Source organism: Gadus chalcogrammus, chromosome 11 (genome assembly GCF_026213295.1).
Source record: "Gadus chalcogrammus isolate NIFS_2021 chromosome 11, NIFS_Gcha_1.0, whole genome shotgun sequence".
NCBI classification, from domain to species: domain Eukaryota; kingdom Metazoa; phylum Chordata; class Actinopteri; order Gadiformes; family Gadidae; genus Gadus; species Gadus chalcogrammus.
In genome coordinates this window covers 20,383,173-20,402,099 of record NC_079422.1, presented here as the reverse complement: position 1 = coordinate 20,402,099, position 18,927 = coordinate 20,383,173, and the positions used below count along the sequence as shown (strand labels likewise).

General features: G+C 45.5%; 1 protein-coding gene across 1 annotated transcript in view; it reads left to right on the top strand.

Moving 5' to 3' along the window:
- Positions 1–474: 474 nt before the first annotated feature.
- Positions 475–18,927, top strand: part of LOC130391318 (dolichyl-diphosphooligosaccharide--protein glycosyltransferase subunit STT3B-like) — a 49,341-nt gene continuing 30,888 nt past the window's right edge. The window contains exon 1 of the mRNA XM_056601374.1: positions 475–1,067. Within this exon, the coding sequence (XP_056457349.1) occupies positions 772–1,067 (296 nt within the window). The 5' untranslated portion in view covers positions 475–771. The remainder of the gene's footprint in view (positions 1,068–18,927) is intronic.

Below are 18,927 nucleotides of genomic sequence, written 5' to 3'. Positions count from 1 at the left end.
TGATGGATTTGATGATTTACTACATGCTAACAACAAGGACCTACAGTTGGTCCGGGTTCTCTCGTCAGTGTCTGTCCTGGCATGGGTTTCTATCAGTAAATATTTAGTACAATTCATTTATTTTATTGGCTTATGTCAACTCCAACGATTCTGCGTTGTTCACAGTGCATACGCTGTCGGCGCTGTCCGTTACACATCGTCTCCCTTACTGTCACACCCCACTCATCCTATTAGCCAAATCGTGTGTCCGTCAAGGCGCCCAACAAAGCAATTGGCTGGTTCCTAGGCGTTCAACCGCCGTTGACGTACCTGTCTCGCCGTGATAGGCCGACGGCTCTTCCTGCTATCCGTTTTGTTCCCGCCCCCCCCGGTCGACCACTTCCAAGCAGTGTTGCCAGATTGGGCCAGAATCTGGCAACCATGAATTCAGCGTGTTGCAGCAAGAGTTGCCGGATTGGTTGGGAAATCTGCCCCAATCTGGCAACACTGCTTCCAAGGAAGAAGGAACCGCTTGAGACGCATGTGTCAATAACTGTGCTGCAGGATCCCGCTGCTATGTGACTCCTTGGGACGCATTTCTATCATTTTGCGTGCTTGGAAGTGAGGTTTGAATTTAGAAGCGCCACTGGTATCTCGGATCATAGTGGGAGCGAGTGGGGAGGGAGTGTAAAGGGGCTGTGGAAGTGTGGAGAGAAAAAAAAAAGGGGGGGTCTTTCTTTCCTGGTGTATCGGATAGCTCGCTCGTTAGCCACGACGGGACTGACGTAGAATATGGCGGAACATCACCCCGTTTCTGACAGCAAACACAAAGCGCCCCCCGCCAGCCTCGGGTCCGCGTCCTACTCCGGGAATGGACGCACCGGCAGCAGTGCCTCCTCCTCGGCGATGGGAGAACCGGGCGGCTCCGTCGGAGGAGCAGGGGGTCTTTCGGGCGGCTTGGCACAGCCCGCCGGGTGGCAGTCCCTCCTGTCTTTCACCATTCTCTTCCTGGCCTGGCTGGCCGGCTTCAGCTCCAGGCTCTTCGCTGTCATCCGCTTCGAGAGCATCATACACGAGTTTGACCCCTGGTGAGTGTTGCAAACTATCGTTGGTTCCGCTTTGTGTTCTGCAGATTGATCCAGAGTGTAGAATCGGGACATGGACACGGTGAGGGAGAGGACGTGGTGGTTTGTGATCCAGACCAGGACTCGTCTCGGAGAGGTTTCCTTTATTTATCACGAGGTGTATCATCATCATACCGCCTGCATGCTGCTGAACTGGTAATGCATTGTTTTAATCTTGGGTCTTTATGTGCACAACATTGTAGATGCAACACAATATGTTGTCAATGACAGCTGATGATGTTGTCGAGGATCTGGGAGCCCAATGAGAACTATAGTGACCCAGTGGTGCTCCGGGTGACAGTCAGAGGTTTGAACCCGGAAAGGTGCAACCACCAACCGGCAGGAGTTGTCGAATAGATTATTGTCCTTGGTCAGCCCTTCTGTCATTTTAAATCATCCTGTTGGAGGTTTTTAAAACTTCACTCTCTGTCTATAATGAAATATCCATGAAGACTTTAGCTACTCTTCGACACATTCTGGCCAACATCCTACAAGAGGATTATGACTTAGTTGCAAACGTTTTTGCATAGTTTTGTTGTTGTCTTGCAATGAAATGGCAATTTTTTTTAGTGAATCATTATATTTTCTGTGTTTTCAATGTTTTGCTGTCAGCAGGTTTTGGTAAGATTATATCAAATATAGTGTAATGAAAATTATGTATTAAAGTCAATCATATTTTATATTATCATATATGGTCATGCCTACATTTAAATTACAACAAACAATCGGTAGCTTCCTCAAAGTATTCAGCCTTGCCTATTTCGATATTGCGAAATATCTTCATGCTTGATTCTTTCTGTAATCGTCTAAGTTAAGTCATTTGTGTATTGGATAGGATATGTATTGTGTTAGGGTCATCGTTCCATGAATGTTTTTAAATGTAATTGTCACAATGACAACTTTGGAGAGACATTCTTCTTTCGTATCCACAGGTGTTGAGAGTACTGTTTGTACACACAGGTATTTTAATACCTGTCTCCTGGGACTCTAATAGTTATTTATTCGGTCAGAGGTTCATTACAGGCTACAAACTACTACTAAGCCTCACATCATAATTTCATGGCACTGAGGCTTTCAGCACTATGACCTCACTACAAGGTTACTCTCACAGGGAGTACCAGACGAGAGTCAAATGACAGTTGTAGTCTGTCTGTACGTCTGTCTTCTTCTTCAGAGGCCCTAGATGAGGCTGTCACTATGGCCAACAGGGAGCCTGTCAGTCGATGCGTTGTCACACTTTAATCATGTTTTGCGTTAATCTTGCATTGCACAACATCAGCCCGAACTGCTTCATTAGCGCTTGTGTCAATCTTTGGTGCACTAAGCATACTTTTAGCAAGCTGGATCTCCCCAGGAGTTAATGTCTTGCAGGGGCAGAGGGTAACGTTGGCACTATCCATCATTTCCCTGCTTCATCACGAATCAAAATGACTAATCATTAGTAACAGATTTTTTGTGCAATTAGTGTCAGTCAGAGTTCAGTCCACTCATCAGGGACCTGGCTTCAATCACGGCGCTACATTTTCTGCAATTTAGTTCTTTAATAATTAAAAAGCAATCTAGATTCCTGTGCATTTATCTGTATGTTATATTCCCCTTTAGTTGTGTTAATTTCCTCAGGCAAGCAAAGGGGGGGGATAAAGGCCTTACTTACATATGACAAAGGTTGTTTGATTTCAGACGAGGTCCACCAAATGGTCCTTGCTGCTGTGTGAAGGGAATTCTTCTCGAAACCAGAAAACCTCAAGCGCCCTTTTGTAGAATACTCACAGGTGGGTGGGGATGGATAGAGTTGTGCAATGGAGCACCCCGACAAGTATGATGCAAACTGCCATTTTCCTTTATTCCCTCCCTCGCTGCTTACACGACGGAAGAAATGGAAGAAATAATCCATTGACTTTTTTTTTAAGGATTGAAGTGATGATTGTGCGCCTGTCTTAGTCATCCTGTGTGGCTGCGCTACATAATTGGTTAAAAGTTGTGCCACATTTCCAGGCTTTCTCCCAAAATGAATATGTCTCCCGGAAAGTGTTTTTTATGTGTTTTTTTTTCTTCTTTTTCTTCCTCATTTTCCGTTGTATCCGGCAAAGAGGGGTGGCACACCAAGGTGTAGCTGAGCGGTTTGAGAATGGAAGGTAGCAGGGGGAGGGCTGCGTGATGGGTGGAGGAATGAAACGTCTCAGCTTGAAAGGGAATAGGGAAGCAGTTCCCCAGATTAAACCCTGCTGGCTTCATTTGCACTGACTGCCGCCGCGGATCAAACCCTTCCCTCTCCTGTGTGTGTTTCACACACACACACACACACACACACACAGCCTCGCCCTCACGCTGGCAGGCTCTCTTACCCAGGGGCTGCCGTGAGCTCCACCGATTCATGTGTTTATCTAATTCATGGGTCTCGCAGGGTAAACAACACTAGTATGAAAGAGGATGCGATCCGGGGGCACGACGAAGAGTACGAGACCTGAAAGGGTTGTGTTGTGTTGTTTGGGGCGTCCTAGGGAGAAAGTGGAGCTCCGTCTCCAACTATCAGGGCACATTGGGCAGGGCAGAGTTTTGAGGTCATAAGCGCTCGTCGTACCGCTAGGGGTGGCCGTGGGCCAAGTGCTCCTGAAACACGACTCCTCGTAGAGCGGTTGACTGCCAGGCAGTGACGGCCAGACGCTTTGCCCGAGCAGAGAAGTAGAGATCCCCCAGGGCAGAGTCCAGACTCGTAGCAGGCTGCAAGAGATCAGTGTTGCACATGTACATCGGGCTACGCGGGACCGAGGCCAGACCGAAGGAGGGGGAGTGCATGTTGATGAAATAGTTTGGCTTGCACATTTGTCTTCCCTGTGAAACGTGTGGTTGTGAGATGGTGGTTTGGTGTAGTGTGGCTGCCTGTTCCCGGTGGAGGGATCGTGACATTTCCTCTCGCCCCCCCTAGATAGTACTGAAAAGGTTCTGTTTTTTTCCTGCATTAGGATCTGGTTTGGTTGCCGCACGGGGAATCGCATTCGGAACACAGATTTGTGTTCTTCCTAAATCAGCCCAATTGTAAAGGCGGGCATGAATAATGGATTCGAAGTGCCCCGGAGGAGGGCCAAGTTTTATTGTTCAATTTTTTTTGTTGCCTCTCCAGAAGCCCATTATGTAGATGGTTGGCACACAGCCCTTCTTTCCAGTAACACAAATAAGGGTTTATGTATCTTCCATTTACCGACACCTATGTGTGTACCGATCCAACACCTGTATACACATTACCCCATCTGAGACTCGGACACAACACGTCTGAGTCACCACTGTACAGTGTGCCGCTGTGATCAAGGATGTTCGATTGAAGCAGTCTGAAGTGAATGAAAGGACGTGACTTGATTTTGTGAATATTAATAATTTACACATATCCAAAAGTGCTGCTCTATTTTCCTTTCATAATATTAATTTTGCTGTCAGTGGCATATCAGCTGAAGGAAATTGATTAAATTGCTTGATTTAAATAGCATAAATTGGAAAGATTCCATAATAATTCCATCATACCAAATAAATAAGGAATTTCAATCTCCTCTATTATCATTTAGTAGTCGTTTGAAAAGAATACCCAACCCTGATGGGGTGGATTTGATTCTTACTCAACCTTGTGGTCAGATGTCAGACGTCCTTGGATAAAAATTCCAACCACTGGAGGTTTAAATTCCCAGGCTGGCTCTGCCAAAGATGCGAGGGCTGCTTGCATTACTGAATGCTGCCTGATTGTTTTCCCTGTCATGGCCCTGATGCACTTCACATCGATGATATGGTGAAACATTTCAGAATGTCTCTCTCTCACTCTCACTCTCACTCACTCTCACTCACTCACTCACTCACTCACTCACTCACTCACTCACTCACTCACTCACTCACTCACTCACTCACTCACTCACTCACTCACTCACTCACTCACTCACTCACTCACTCACTCACTCACTCACTCACTCACTCACTCACTCACTCACTCACTCTCCTCCTCTGGCTCCCACGGCAGTTCTGTTACCTCTTCTTCATCACCTTGCACAACCCTGCATGTGGGCATGCCACATGCTATCTCCATCTTTGTTTCTCTCTCGCCCACCCTTCACACCCACCCGCCGCCTCTACCGTTCGCACCTCTCCGACGGCGCGCCTACCTTCTCTGAGAAGATTGTAATCGGCTTTGGCAGTTCTAACAAATTCCCATGGCCATTTTTCTAAAGTCACAAAGAAGTGTACAATTCAAAAGTCATCCTGACCTGACCGGGAGTGGCTATAAAACAACCTGGCGAAAAGGTCTGTGTTCTTGTCTGACACCTGCGCATTAGGGTCCTGATGTCTAGGCCTCGTGTGTCGTGGCATGGGCCCGGGGTCGGGTGTGTGCTTTATGTCTGACTCGTGGCAGCCCCGGCTGAGGCAGGATGAGAGAGGCTGCCCTCCTCCGTCCTCTGGGCTTCATAAGAGTTCTGCTACCAGACGTGACCTTGATTCAAGTGCTCCGTGAGACCACAAGATGTCGTTTTCTACTCGTGTGGCGTCAGAACCCCACTCCTTTCTTTTTCACAGAGTGGAGAAACCACACAGAGAGACCACCCCCCCCCCCCTAAACCCGGCCCCTTTAATGCTCCTGTTCATCCTCTCATTCTTTTCTTCAACCTTTTTGTCCTGTTCTCCAATCTCCCTCGACACAAGTTTCCCCGCCACCTGCCATCAAGCTGCTGATTGCCCCCCCCCCCCCCCCCCCCCCCCGGACGTTCCCCTGCGACGTCGGGCTCTCTGTCCGTACGGTGGCTCCTCTCTCTCACCTTTTCCATCGCATCAGAGGAGCAGGCTAGCATGAGATGGCAGTTTGGTCCGTGGAGCGCTCACAGGGCGGTGCAGACCTCCCCCCCCCCCATCCCCGCTCAGCGACAGTGCTCACTGGTTTTTATTAGCTGCATCTGAGCTTCCTTAAGTCCATCAGGGCGCGATACAGCCATACCCTCCTCGTCCCACGGTGTCCTTTTTAGTTTCTTAATGAGATGATCCCTATCGAGGACACGGAGCTATTCCACTCCTGACTCGTGGTGGAGGAGTGGGGTGTTGTGCACCGGGAATTTTGAACAAAATGCTTGTGGTGGTCCTCCTCGCTGAAGTATTTATGTATTCTGCTGTACTGTGCGATCTATTTAAAAATGGGCCTAACCGATTTTGATAGGTCACTGCAGTGCTGCCTTAGTGTGCATCCTGAATAGACCGAAGAGAAGCAAACACACAAACACGCACAGGCAAAGGCACACGCACTAGAAGTGAGTCACAAATAGCATTGATTATTCTACATTTACTCTTAACTCAAAAGGAAATGACTTATTTTATTATTTGTTTCGGTCTATTGCAAATTATGTAGAACACCCTTGTGATACAACTTAAATCACAGTTGACCCTGGCATGGTGATACTAATTCTATTAGATGGAGCACTAATTGTAAGTGACAGTTTTTTCCGTCATTTGCATGCTGCCGAGAATTGCTCTGGTTTACCCATCCTAAGATGACTACCACGGCCAATTCAACTGTGACCAGTCTTTGTTTCAGTTATTTTACAGGAGTAAGAGCTATCCCCCCCCCCCCTGTTGTCTAGTTTAAATCCAAGGATTTGTCCACACTACAACTTTCTTTCGTGTTCACACTGGGCATACCTTATTTACGACCGAAAGGTGAGCTTACCAGATCCAAGCCGCTGGTACTCTGCCAGCCCTGTTATTGATAACAGCGCCGGCCCTGTGCTCGGCTCCTCAGACAACAGGAAATAATAATGAGGGTTCAATGTCGAGCAGTCTCTTAGGATCCAGACTTAACTGCCTACTAGCGCTGTCTGAACAAACGTGTCCTAGTTTGAACAAGATAAGCGGTCTTTACCAAAGCGCCGGGCGGCCTTGTTCCCGCTGCAGGGAACGTTTTGTCGGATGGGATGAGAGGAAGGGGAGACACCCTAACAGTACCTCGCCACTCTCCCAACAACACCCCTGTGGCTGTTTGGGTCTTTGACTGGCGCTTTGGTTGAAGTATGCAATGGTCAATGTAGCTTTCAGGTTATTTTTGAATCACATTGTAATTCGGCAGTAGCTCAGGAGGTAGAGCGGGTTGACTGGTAACCGGAATGTTTCTAGTTCGATCCCCGGCTACTCCCGAGTGAATGTCGAGGTGTCCCTGAGCAAGACACCTCCCCCTAACTGATCCTGAAGAGTTGGCTGTCGCCCTGTGTGGATTACTTCGCCGTCGGTTTGTGGATGAATGGTTGCAAGTCACTTTGGAAAAAAGCGTCAACAGAATCCCCTAAATGTAAATGTAATATTGTATAGTCTGAGCCATCATTGTACAGCTGAACATGCTGTATGTCGTTGTGAACTCTGAGCCCTTTGTACTTTTGAGTCGTTGAAACAAGTGAGTGAATCAGTCGTCCTCTTGTTCACATCACTACAGGGCCCGGACCGGTTTTGTAGTCATCCTTCTACAAGCCCTTTACAATATTCAATGCTCCTTCTCTTGCATTTTACGGTAGTACTTTCCCCGGTTCTGATAGGACTCCGCTTGGAGTGGAAAGGTTGCGTTCTCTTTATTTAATTTTTTCCTGTACAGATAAATGTGCACCATTTTGATTGACAAATCCGCGGCCAAGCTGTTCTGCACACAGGTCCACAGTAGCAACACAGAGTATACGCCTGCAGATTTACTTAGCTGTTTCTCATTCTCGCCAAGTAAATAAGTCAGTAGTTGCATTTGGAACATTTTCTCCACCACATCCTACTGATAATGCTTGCAGGGTGCTTTTTATGTGCAAGCGTTGCTTATCACTTGATTAAAGCCGCCGCCAGTGATTGGGCATGTGTGTAGCAGGCCCTGCCTTATGTAAATGAGAGGAGGGGGGGGGGCTAACAGAGAAGCAATTTCTGCCTCTAGCATATATACCATCCAGGCCACTCCTGCTCATGAGAGTGGACTATGCTCTGCTGCCCCACGGATATAAGCTACAGCGCAAGTAGAGTTCTGGCTCGCATGGACTCTGTGGATGATTCACCCAGGCGGTCACCTTGAACACCAAATTATTACATTAGTCTTTCCCCGACCTCGCTTATATCAAGCATAGTTATCATTTGATGAATGGTGGTCCGGTGTTTAATACATAGGCCTGGAGAAGAAAACGATACCTTAGGGAAAATAATTTAATTGCCATTTTCTTTCAACGTTGACATTTTTTGTTATGCTTCAGTTGTGCAATTTCAGTCGGCATTTCCTCTTCTAGACCACATTCTCTCATGTTGAGATGAGCGTGATGGTGACCGAAGGTTAGAAGTGCTAGAAATGCTAATGAAGGTGAAACTCTCCTATTAATGGAGCTATATGGGGCAAATGTACTGTAGTAGATCTCAAAAGACCATGATATGCCGTAAGATGTAACGAACCTCTGAGAACAGTGCTAAGCAGTTTAGAAAGTTCCTTTCTAGGTCAGAACGCTTGTGTTTGTTGTTGCGTGTGTGTGTTATGATTCACTTTTTCTTGGAGTTCCCCGGGTTGCCAGATATTAAACAAATTGGCACACAATCACAGCATGCTGCAACCATGGAAGCAAACAAACACACTGGCTCGACTGAGTTTGATCTAGATTCTACCCTACATAAGAAGCCTCGTCCTCTTTTGAAAAAGACGTGCTTGACACGCGTACATCTTTGGGTTGCGTGTGACGTATTGAGATAGGGCTTGCGCCTCGTGCCCACTGCCTCCGTCCGTTGACTGATTCCCATTGACTTTGAATGGGGATGGACACGCAATTAGGGCTGGGACGACGCGTCGACGTAATCGATTACGTCGACGCATAAATTACGTCGACGCGAAAAATGCGCGTCGATAAAAAAAAAAAAAAAAAAAAAAAAAAAAAAGATGGGCGGCGCTGGAGCGTAGTAGCAACGCGAGTGGCTCCCCAGACTTTCATAAGTGCAAGGCGCCACGCACTCGTTCCTCTAAGTATGGGAATTATTTAATGTAAAAGGAAACGATTCCGTGATATGTCGTCTTGGAGAAAAATGGAGATGACTTTCCATTCTAGCACCACGGCAATTCACCAGCACCTGAAGAGGCGCCACCTGGTAGCAGCTGCAGATGACCGAGCACCGTAGAATTGCATTACTTTGAACTTTTATTTTGGAATTTAAAGGCAATAAACATGTATTGAAATGTTAAGGAATTCATATTTTATGTCAATCAACATGTATAAATTGCTATTAGTCAATTAATGGGGAGATAATCGATAATCGAATCGAATCGAAATCGAATCGGACTGAAAAAATGAATCGTTAGATTAATCGATGCATCGAAAAAATAATCGCTAGATGAATCGTTTAAAAAATAATCGTTTATCCCAGCCCTACACGCAATGCATTGTGGATCCGTTCGCTCTGTCAAAAAGTAGAAAAAATTTCAACTTTTTCGGCTGCGACGGATCCGTCATCCAATCGGATCGTGTATGCAAATGTGTGAAATGTCTCGGGCTCTTACGACCCGGGAAAGCTCCCCATCCGTCGTCCTTTGACTGACAGTGCAGTGGGCATGAGGCGTTAGAGCTTAGGAGGATTTCAAGACGGATGCCAGATGATGTGGTGTAATTTGCAAACCATAAATACATTGAATCTAAGGAAAATAATTGAGATTGTCGCAAAATATAATGTTGTGCTCTGATCGTCTTCGCTCAAGTGTCAACCTGGCAACCCGCATGAGTTAAGAGTCAGGGGAGGACAGAGCAGCAGAGAAGACTCCAATGTTGGGATTTGGACTGCAGTACCCAATCTAAACTCTCAGTGTCACTGTTTCCACTGCACCTTTAAACTTCTCTTGAACTCGTTCCTTAATGTAAATTACACCATGCATTTTTCATAATTGGCCGATGAAAGATTTGACGGTAGATGCGTCTTTTGCTACTATCAGCCATCGGCAGTCTAATGATAGATAATTACAGTTTTCATTCATCAGATTAATTTGGATATTTTGCTTTTTATCAGCGGTATTGTTGCCCCTGTTCGATATAGGTAGCATCAGAAAGTCTTGTGTCATTGCTGAGCTATTAATATTACTTGGTTCTTTGTAATTCGGTATTGCATACGTTTGAGATAAAAAATAAGGTTAATTCCCACCTCATGCACACACCTCAAATAACTGGCAATACTTGCTCCAAACTAGATCAATCACTTGCTGTCTTCCTCATCCTCCCTTCTCTCATACTGTCATACTGTGCCTGATACTGGTTCTCAAAGAAAAACTGCTGTTGTCTTCATAGAGGGCTTTACCTCACCCTCTATAGGGTTCCACTACCCTGGAGAAACATGCATACATTCTCTCCCTTTACATGCTTCTGTTCTGACGTTGCCGCCCACATACGCAGAAATGTCTGTATAGAATAATAATGGCATAGATTAAAAATAATGCAAATTATTTTTTACTGCCAATTTTAACAAGGTTTTCCATAAAGTGTTTTATGGCGCTAGGATTGCATTTTGGGCAATGGTAGAATTGTCAGTGTTTTTATGTGGTTTACTAGTTGCAACGAAAGGCTATCGGCTATTAGTGCAACAGCCATCTGATGTACATTGTGTGACACCGCACAAAGGCAAACAAATGTCATCCTAGGCTATTTGCAGAGCGCACAGATGTAGCTCGCTCACAGCCTGAACCCCTTTTCATCCCGTATTTCCCATAGTCGCATGTCATATTCTTTATCTAATCTGTTTGTGTTGCTGCAACACGCTGGTGCGCAGCATGTAGTCAGGAGGTGGAAGCTCAACCAGAGCACATCTTGATGTCCTCATTGTGGTTTTTAAAAGCCTAATCTGACATTTATTAAGTCATTTTCTTGCTTGACTGCTGTGTAGCTGCGCATTTGATAAATTTCATATAATATCCACTATTGTGCGATAAATTGTAATGGCAAACGAACAAGGTGCTATTTGAAGTCTGTTTTGCTTCGGTGTACAGAACTCGATCCAGGGGTTAGTTTGTTCATATGTTTTTATTTATTGTACTGTCTACTTGTCCATTGAAAGTGAGCATCCTTGCATTTTTCCTTTAGTGGTGAGAGGAAATAGCCTTTCCTTCTCACCAGCGCTTTTGTGTGTGTTCCTGTGCACAAAAGGCCTGAGATTGACTTTTGGCTCAATTCCTCTGGTTAAATAAACATCTTGACAAGGACTACACTCCTGACTTTCATTACCTTAATTAAAATTGACACAGCCGCTCCCAAGAGGGTACAATACTGTCGGATGTGAAGACTTCTTTAAACCAATTCAAATGAACACGATCGCGGAATGAAGTGTTGTGGCCAAATTCTTGTGCAAAGTGAAGTGTTTTGGCTGGCCTAGCCTTTTCCCCCGTCCACCATGATGCCAAGGTCTTTTGAGCGGGTAGACTTCTCCTCCGCCTCTTTAAAGAGCAATATGGTGAGGTTTATCCTCAGTAAAAGAACAAATGAAAGCTGCAAAGTAGAATAATGGCCTTGCCTTCGGCCCCTCACAGTTTATTAATCACTGTACTTGACAAGAATCGAGAGCTTGTCTTTGTGCGGCCGATACATATTCACTGAAAAACTGCAATTAAATTTGTCGGCCCCACTTAAATAATGCACAAAGCATTACAAAACCTATAGGTCTCATTTTAGCTCTTTTATTTTTAATGAACGATGAGACACTTGGAGGTTAAAGAGTGTCAGGTAATTGGAAAGTTGGGATTCGAGAAAGTTCAAACAGAATGACCTCCTCTGGCTCATTCAATTGCTCCCAGCTTTGCTGCTCCTTTGTATTATTTTGTATTATTCTGCTCGCCCACCTTCCCTTCCCTGTCATTTCTAGGTTTGCGCTGTCGGAGTTTTGCTGTTCAGCATTCACAAGCCGTGAAGCTGCATGCTTGCTGCTGGGTGCCAATTAGTTTGGCCCTGAGAGTTCTTCCAGCAGATAGCTTGTCTCTTTGATGTTGACCAGCCAGGCTCCTTTCCTCCTTCTGTTACGGATACTCTTTCTTTCCCCCCCCCCCCCCGCCTGGCCGCCTATCTGTCCACTTGCCTGGCCTTGTCTCGGTGCATATGTGTATCGGTCACATTGGCTCACTTAAAGTCCCTCTGCTCGTCTTACTTATTACCTTGGGTGTAGTTGTCTCCCAGGGGTCCTAGCCCCCATCCTGTTCCTTTCCTTATTCGTCCTATCAGGCCGACCGGTAGGTATTTCTCTCCCAGTCCCTGGAGGAGGTCCCCGGCCTGCTCTTCAAGGCCGGGCCAACGGGTTTGCCAGTGGAACAGGGAACATTGGGAAGCAGAGACAAGGGCTTTGTTTTCTTTCTGGCCAGGTAAAGAGATTAGAGGGGTCTGGATAAGGAGATCTGTGCAAGAATGATTGGATGCGGCCGGATTTCGGTTTCCAGGAATGGCATCGTAGTACTCGGTCTGTCTAGGCTGTAGAATAAGATGTATGAAAAGTCGTCCACATTCTTGAGTCACCGGTGCTTTCTGCTTCAAAGGGTTTCAAGGTCTAGAAACTTCCTAGTGTCCTGATTTAAGTTTTAACAAGTTTGCTCTGTTTATTTTCAATTTTGTTGTGTATATTCCAACCCCTGGTTTATTGACTAAATCTCAATTTGACCTATAAAATAATAATGTTTCAGAAAAGATCAGTCTTGTGGAACCCTTTTGTTAAGGGAAAATGTTGGCTACAATTATTCGGTTTTTACCCTGTAGTTTCCGGAAAGCAAGAAGCGTGTGATGGTGTATCTTGTTCTTGGCCACAAACCTACGTAAATGCAGTATACACTGAGGTCACTACTGCCGCTGTTCTTTTATAACTGAAAACAGACAAAAGTGGTCCCCATTGTAGGGCCAACAAACCCTGCGGTAGCACGAACTTGTTTGTTACTGATGCATATTTGATGCGTCTGGATCCATAGAACAGCCATCATTTACAATGGCTCAACTGTGCCATCTATTATTTTGTTGTTTTACCCTGGTCTTAAAGCGATGATAGATTGTTTTTTCATATTTGTTGAAATTCTGTTTAACTCCAGACAGCAATCAATAAATCCAAAGCGCTGTGGGTTGTCGCAGGCGTGCAATCATGTAATCCAATCATTCCATTCCGCCTGAGTACAGTGATTGGATAACCTACCTGTCCATCTACCTGTGTGTATTCAACAAGGCTGGCTGAGCTATTGCTAAAGCTAGCGAGCTAGTCATGTGTTTTGGGGCTCGTCGCTTTGACGAATAAAACAAAACAAAAAAAATAATCGATCTCATGCCCTATGATTCGATATTGCGAAATTAAAATGAAATCGATTAAATCGATATTCTTTTTTACACAGCCCTATCCTCGAACATTGTTCTTGTTTTGTGTAAACTCCATACCAGCTGCTCGCTACCTTCACACCGCTTGAGCCTAACCGCATACCCTACAGAAACCTTCAAATCGTTACTTACTCTAGGTGGTTTCTCCTATACCCTGACCTTAGTGTGCTGGGTTCTTCAGTGTGGAGATGGATGATGTCAGGGCATCTAATGCGGCATGGCTTAATGTGCCAATGCGCCAAGGAAAAGAAAATTGGTGGAAGTAGTGATCACCGCATGATCACCCCTGTGAGTATTAGCAGAGACAACAAGAGAAGCAAGAGGCTGATGTGACCCGATGGGTCTAATGTAACATTCATATTCAGGGCGGATCCAATGCTCAGCAATTCACTTTGCCTTTTTGCGCATGTGCACATTGATGTATTACTTATGATGTATTACACACACACAGCCCCCCCCCTCCTCGGATGCCCTCTAGAGTTATGATGAAGCTCAGTGATTTTCATGGGGATGTGGCGAATGAGGCTGATATCCAGTGTTTGGGGAACCAAAGGCCTCTGGCCCCTGCTGCAGTCATACTGAAGGAGAGGAATCATTCCATGAAACATATTAGAAGGCCAGAGCAGACACTTGGAAATGCTCAAAGGCTCACTCCTGCCAGAGAAGAAAATTCGACCTGTACAAGAGGTCGAGATGGGTGCCACTCAGGTTTTATAGGTGAGGCTAAAGACTTGTTGATTCTGGATGGCAGCAGGGTAGATAACATTATGGATCTCTCAAGGCCGAGTCATTCTGACTAAGGCTCGTCATAATATTATATCACATTGTTATTGTCTAGCCCCATGTTAATTTCAGTTATGATCAGTCCGCTTCTGGGAACATAAAGTCTTATTTTGATCTTGCTGGTATTCTGTGCCCAGCCAAACAGCTAGTGTGATCACTAGTGCTGCAACATTTCCCCGACAGGCCCAAGAAATACCAGCCACAGTTGCAGTATTATGCATTATGTTTTCAAAGTAATTTGATCACATAGTGATGGGTAGCACTCCACTGGATGAGCTCTGAATTTGTTTCTCTGGTCAACAGAGGTTGGGGGATTTCAAGGGTAGGCTAATGATTGCTGTAGATATCTGCTAATTAATTTTGCAGACATGGACATTATAATGTTGGATACACACTATGTTTTTTTCAAACTTAGAAAGCATGAGAGCACCCACCGACACGATACTACTCTGAACTCTGCTGTCCCTGTTCGCCACACTGCAGGATATCGGATCGTAAATATTGAACCTGTCTACTATTTGCGATTTCGATCGCTGAGGCTCTGATCGTTAAAAACACATACCACCCACACCACAGGATAGTCTGGGTAAAAATGGGTAGAGCTATCAACAAACAAGGGCTTTACTGAGCAGAGTCGGAAGAGGAAAATATCGGGCGAATTATCCTGTAGTGTGTACCAAAGATAACGTTCAAATAACTCAAACAATTCCGCAAACTTGGTCTATAGTGAGGCAAAAGGGAGGGATGCAGCAGAGAACCGAGAACAGCAGAGAAAATTTCAAACCTTGGGTATTCCTCAATCGTTGAAGGATGCACCCGCAAACAGTAGTTGGGCAATAGGTGAGCAGAGGGTGTCATAACAATCAAGCAACAACGATTGCCAGCATAGTGCAGGGGGACTGTCAAGTTTTGGCTTTACTACTTTGAGTGTTTGTCAGAAAATAGGTTGCAGGCCAGGGTTGTTTGTATATACTTCTCTATTATAGTGGACTCTGGTGTGTGATTCCTAAACTTTTGACTAAAGGTCAATCACTGGCAGATATATAGCTGCATTCTTTAAATTGATGTAGCTTAAGATTTTGAATAGATGGCAATCTAAAAAAAGTGGGGAAAATGTCTTACCAACTAACAAGCTGCATTGGCGCTACAATGCGAGACCCTCAGATCATTAGGAGACACCAGAGTTGTCACCTCTATAAACTACCACTATCAACTGTAAAAAATGGATGAAAACAAGAGCAACTCCATTTCAAAACTGCAAATCAAGTGTGTCTGCGATGTTTGGTGCTCTTCGAGTACTGCAAATGCTCCTCAAAATGAAACAGACAGTCCCTAGGCTTCTAATTTGGCGATGCCTTAATGTGAGTCAAAGTTCAGCGAGCGGGGTTTCAGAAGCATCTACGCATCACCGTAAGGAGGCGGCGGAGTTGGAGGAGGGTAAGAGCTTGAAGGGGTTGTTGAGCCATTGGTCTGCATCACCTCGTCTCTGCCCACGACAGGTCTAACTCCCTCACGCACCTCGCTCTCTCTGCAGGGCCCTGCGCCGGGATACATTCCCTTTGCTTCCTACCAAATACTCTCACTGTCCTGATGGTTGATGGGAGCCTTTTGAAACTTTTCATGTTAAGAAGGCAGTTTGAAGATTTCCTGATAGCTTTTAGGATAGGTGTGAACGATAATAGGGTGAATATGATGCAATATATTCATGGTGTTGCAACAGTGTAAAAACGACATCCTTTTCTGTATTTGCATCTTACAAATCATGCATCAAATTTTGCCTAATGTGACACTACTAAGGAGGCGCATCAGATCGGATCATTGAACGTGGTGTTTCCAGTCAGCTTCAGGTGTTTTGAGTGTGAGAGACGTCGTTCACCTTGTTCTGGGTTTCCATCGACACGATGTCTCGGGGCCGTTGTGTCTACCGCCTCGGAACAGGATGAGATGTTCCAGGAGTGAATGAGCATCTGAGTGGGTGGGCTCCCACTGTGTTGAGGGGGGAGAAAGATCCTGATGCACCCGGACACTGCGCTGAGCTGCTGCTGCCTCCGTGGACCGACGCACAGACACTGACGTCCCTGTTCAGATGGGCTTTTAGACCTCTGGTTCTGCCCAGCGATTCGTTACCATTATATGAGAAGGGGAGAAAAGGTGTGCGGTCTGAAAAAACGGCAGGCGTGACTTTTTTGGGGTTTGCACAACGAGCAGTATTGAATTATTGCTCGGCTTTGACATTCACCTTTTAACTTCTGATAATTTGTGATGAAATAAGCGCCAAAGGCCTGGACGTTGCATTGGTTGAAGGCTACCGTGGTGATGGTATAAAGGAGAACACTAGATGCTGGTCTTGCTACTTTACCTCCTCTTGCAGCACACTGGCTACAGCTCAAAACGGATCACAAACACAACGGGGGGGGCCCCTGTTTTTGAAAATGATGTACGATACAGTCTGTCTGAAGTTGGGGGACCAATCCAAGAAAGTGTAGGCGCCTGTGGTTAAGTAATCGCCACGGCCCACCTGCTGTCGGCAATTTAGTGTGTGTGTGTGTGTGTGTGTGTGTGTGTGTGTGTGTGTGTGTGTGTGTGTGTGTGTGTGTGTGTGTGTGTGTGTGTGTGTGTGTGTGTGTGTGTGTGTGTGTGTGTGTGTGTGTGTGTGTGTGTGTGTGTGCGCGCGTGTGATTAATAATATGATTTCAATCTGTGGTAAAAAGCTGTTGGCTGGTGGGAAACGAGAACACGTCCAGGGGAAAAAAGAAAAAAACACCTTGCCATGGGAAGTGGGTCCCTGGAGAGGCAGGTTGGCTGCTTGGACCTCAGCCCACCCCTGGGTGCTGCCTGTTTTAATAAGATGGTTATGCTCGGGAGTAGAGTTGTTCCGATTCCGATACCAGTATCGGAAATGTCTCCGATACTGCCGAAAATGCTGGTATCGGTATCGGCGAGTACTGGAGTCCAGGCACCTCCGATACCACGTAATTTATTAAAATAGAAAGCTATTTACTGGTTAGCTCCGTTAGCGCTGACACAGTTCTTCTTCGCGGCTCTTAAAACAGTTGCGCTGTGCTGCCATCTGCAGGCTGCTGTTTTAGAGGGGCGAAGAAGAATTGATCACCTGTCAATCAAGGAGCTAGCGTTATCATGTCGGCGGTGTGGCAATATTTCACGCTGGATGCTCCCACCAGCAAGACTGCGACATGCAACGTATGCCGTGAAAAGATTTCCAGGGGTGGCACGAGTGTTGCTAATTTCAACACTAGCAACTTAATAAAACACTTGAAGACGCGTCACGCTAAAGAGCACGACGAGGGGGTGGGACCCACTGACGCTACAGACCTATTAGAGCAGTGCCAGTGGGTGGGACTTCACCAGCAGAAACTAACATCCACAGCGTCTGAAGCTAAGATAACAGAGGCTGTTGATAAAACTGAAGTACATTGGCGGAGGGTACTGGATCTGACATAGAAGATGGCTCAATGCAAAAGTTCACCATTTCGAAAGAAATACAAACGAGGACCGTATTTTCCGTACTATAAGGCACACCGGATTATAAGGCGCACCTTTAATGAATGGCCTATTTTAGAACTGTTTTCATATAGGGCGCACCGGATTATTAGGCGCATATAGCATAGACAAGACCGAGCAGTGAATGGAGCGTTCCCTCTTCGTCATAACTATCAAAAAAAACATCCTTCAAATTCAACGAGCGAACATTATGAAATTAAAATGCACATTTCTCGCTAAAAATGTTTACATAAACGCATTTAATGGCGTAACTATGTTACTATTTCCACCCAGAATAAGGAAAGATGACGGCCGTATGCTTCTGTGCAAGCGTCACTACTCTAGTGACGTCGGTTCAAGCTCCACGCTGATTTGTTCCATTAGTAGATGGAACAAGGAGGTGTCCGATAGGCGGAGATGATCAGCGGGAGTGGCCGCCAGCGAAGCTGTGCATGGTGGGAGTTGTTGTCTTCAATCCACAAGCGCCAAAAAGTCACTTTCTGCCTTTTCTCGGTCAAGACGGCACCAAATTAGAATTTTATTTTATTATTCGACTACATATAGGACCCAATTTCAATACATATTCATGTCTGCACCGGTGAAATGCTCCTTTAAAGATATTGTGGCTACACTTTATTATTTTTTTTAAAATAACTATTATTTAAGTTTTTTTTATACTGTTCTATTTAAAAATAAATGGCTTTAATTTGCCTTATTCATTCATTCATTTACAAAGGGTTTAACCTGACCCAGGCCTTACCACAATGATAATCATATCACAGTCATTTTTGTAACATACTGGTATCGGTACTCGGTATCGGCCGATACCCACAGCATAAGTATCGGAATCGGTATCGGGAGGGAAAAAATGGTATCGGAACATCTCTACTCGGGAGCAGTGATCCTCGCGTCGTGCCTGTCACATGCCTGCTTCTTGCCAGAGTTTAGAGGAATTCCAGGAGACGTATGTAACAGATTTAATAAAGGTTTTGTGTGGAGCTGCGTCAGCTGTGCCGGGCTTTTTTTTCTCTCTCTTTCTCTTTCTCTCTCTCTCTTTCTCTCTTTCTCTCTTTCTCTCTCTCTCTCTCTCTTATATATATTTATATTCACTCAGCAAAGCAAACACAAGCTGAGATGTGTAAATCCAGATCTTAACTTTTCCTATCATCTCTTGGCTCCGCCAACCCTCTCCCAACGCCCTCCTCTCC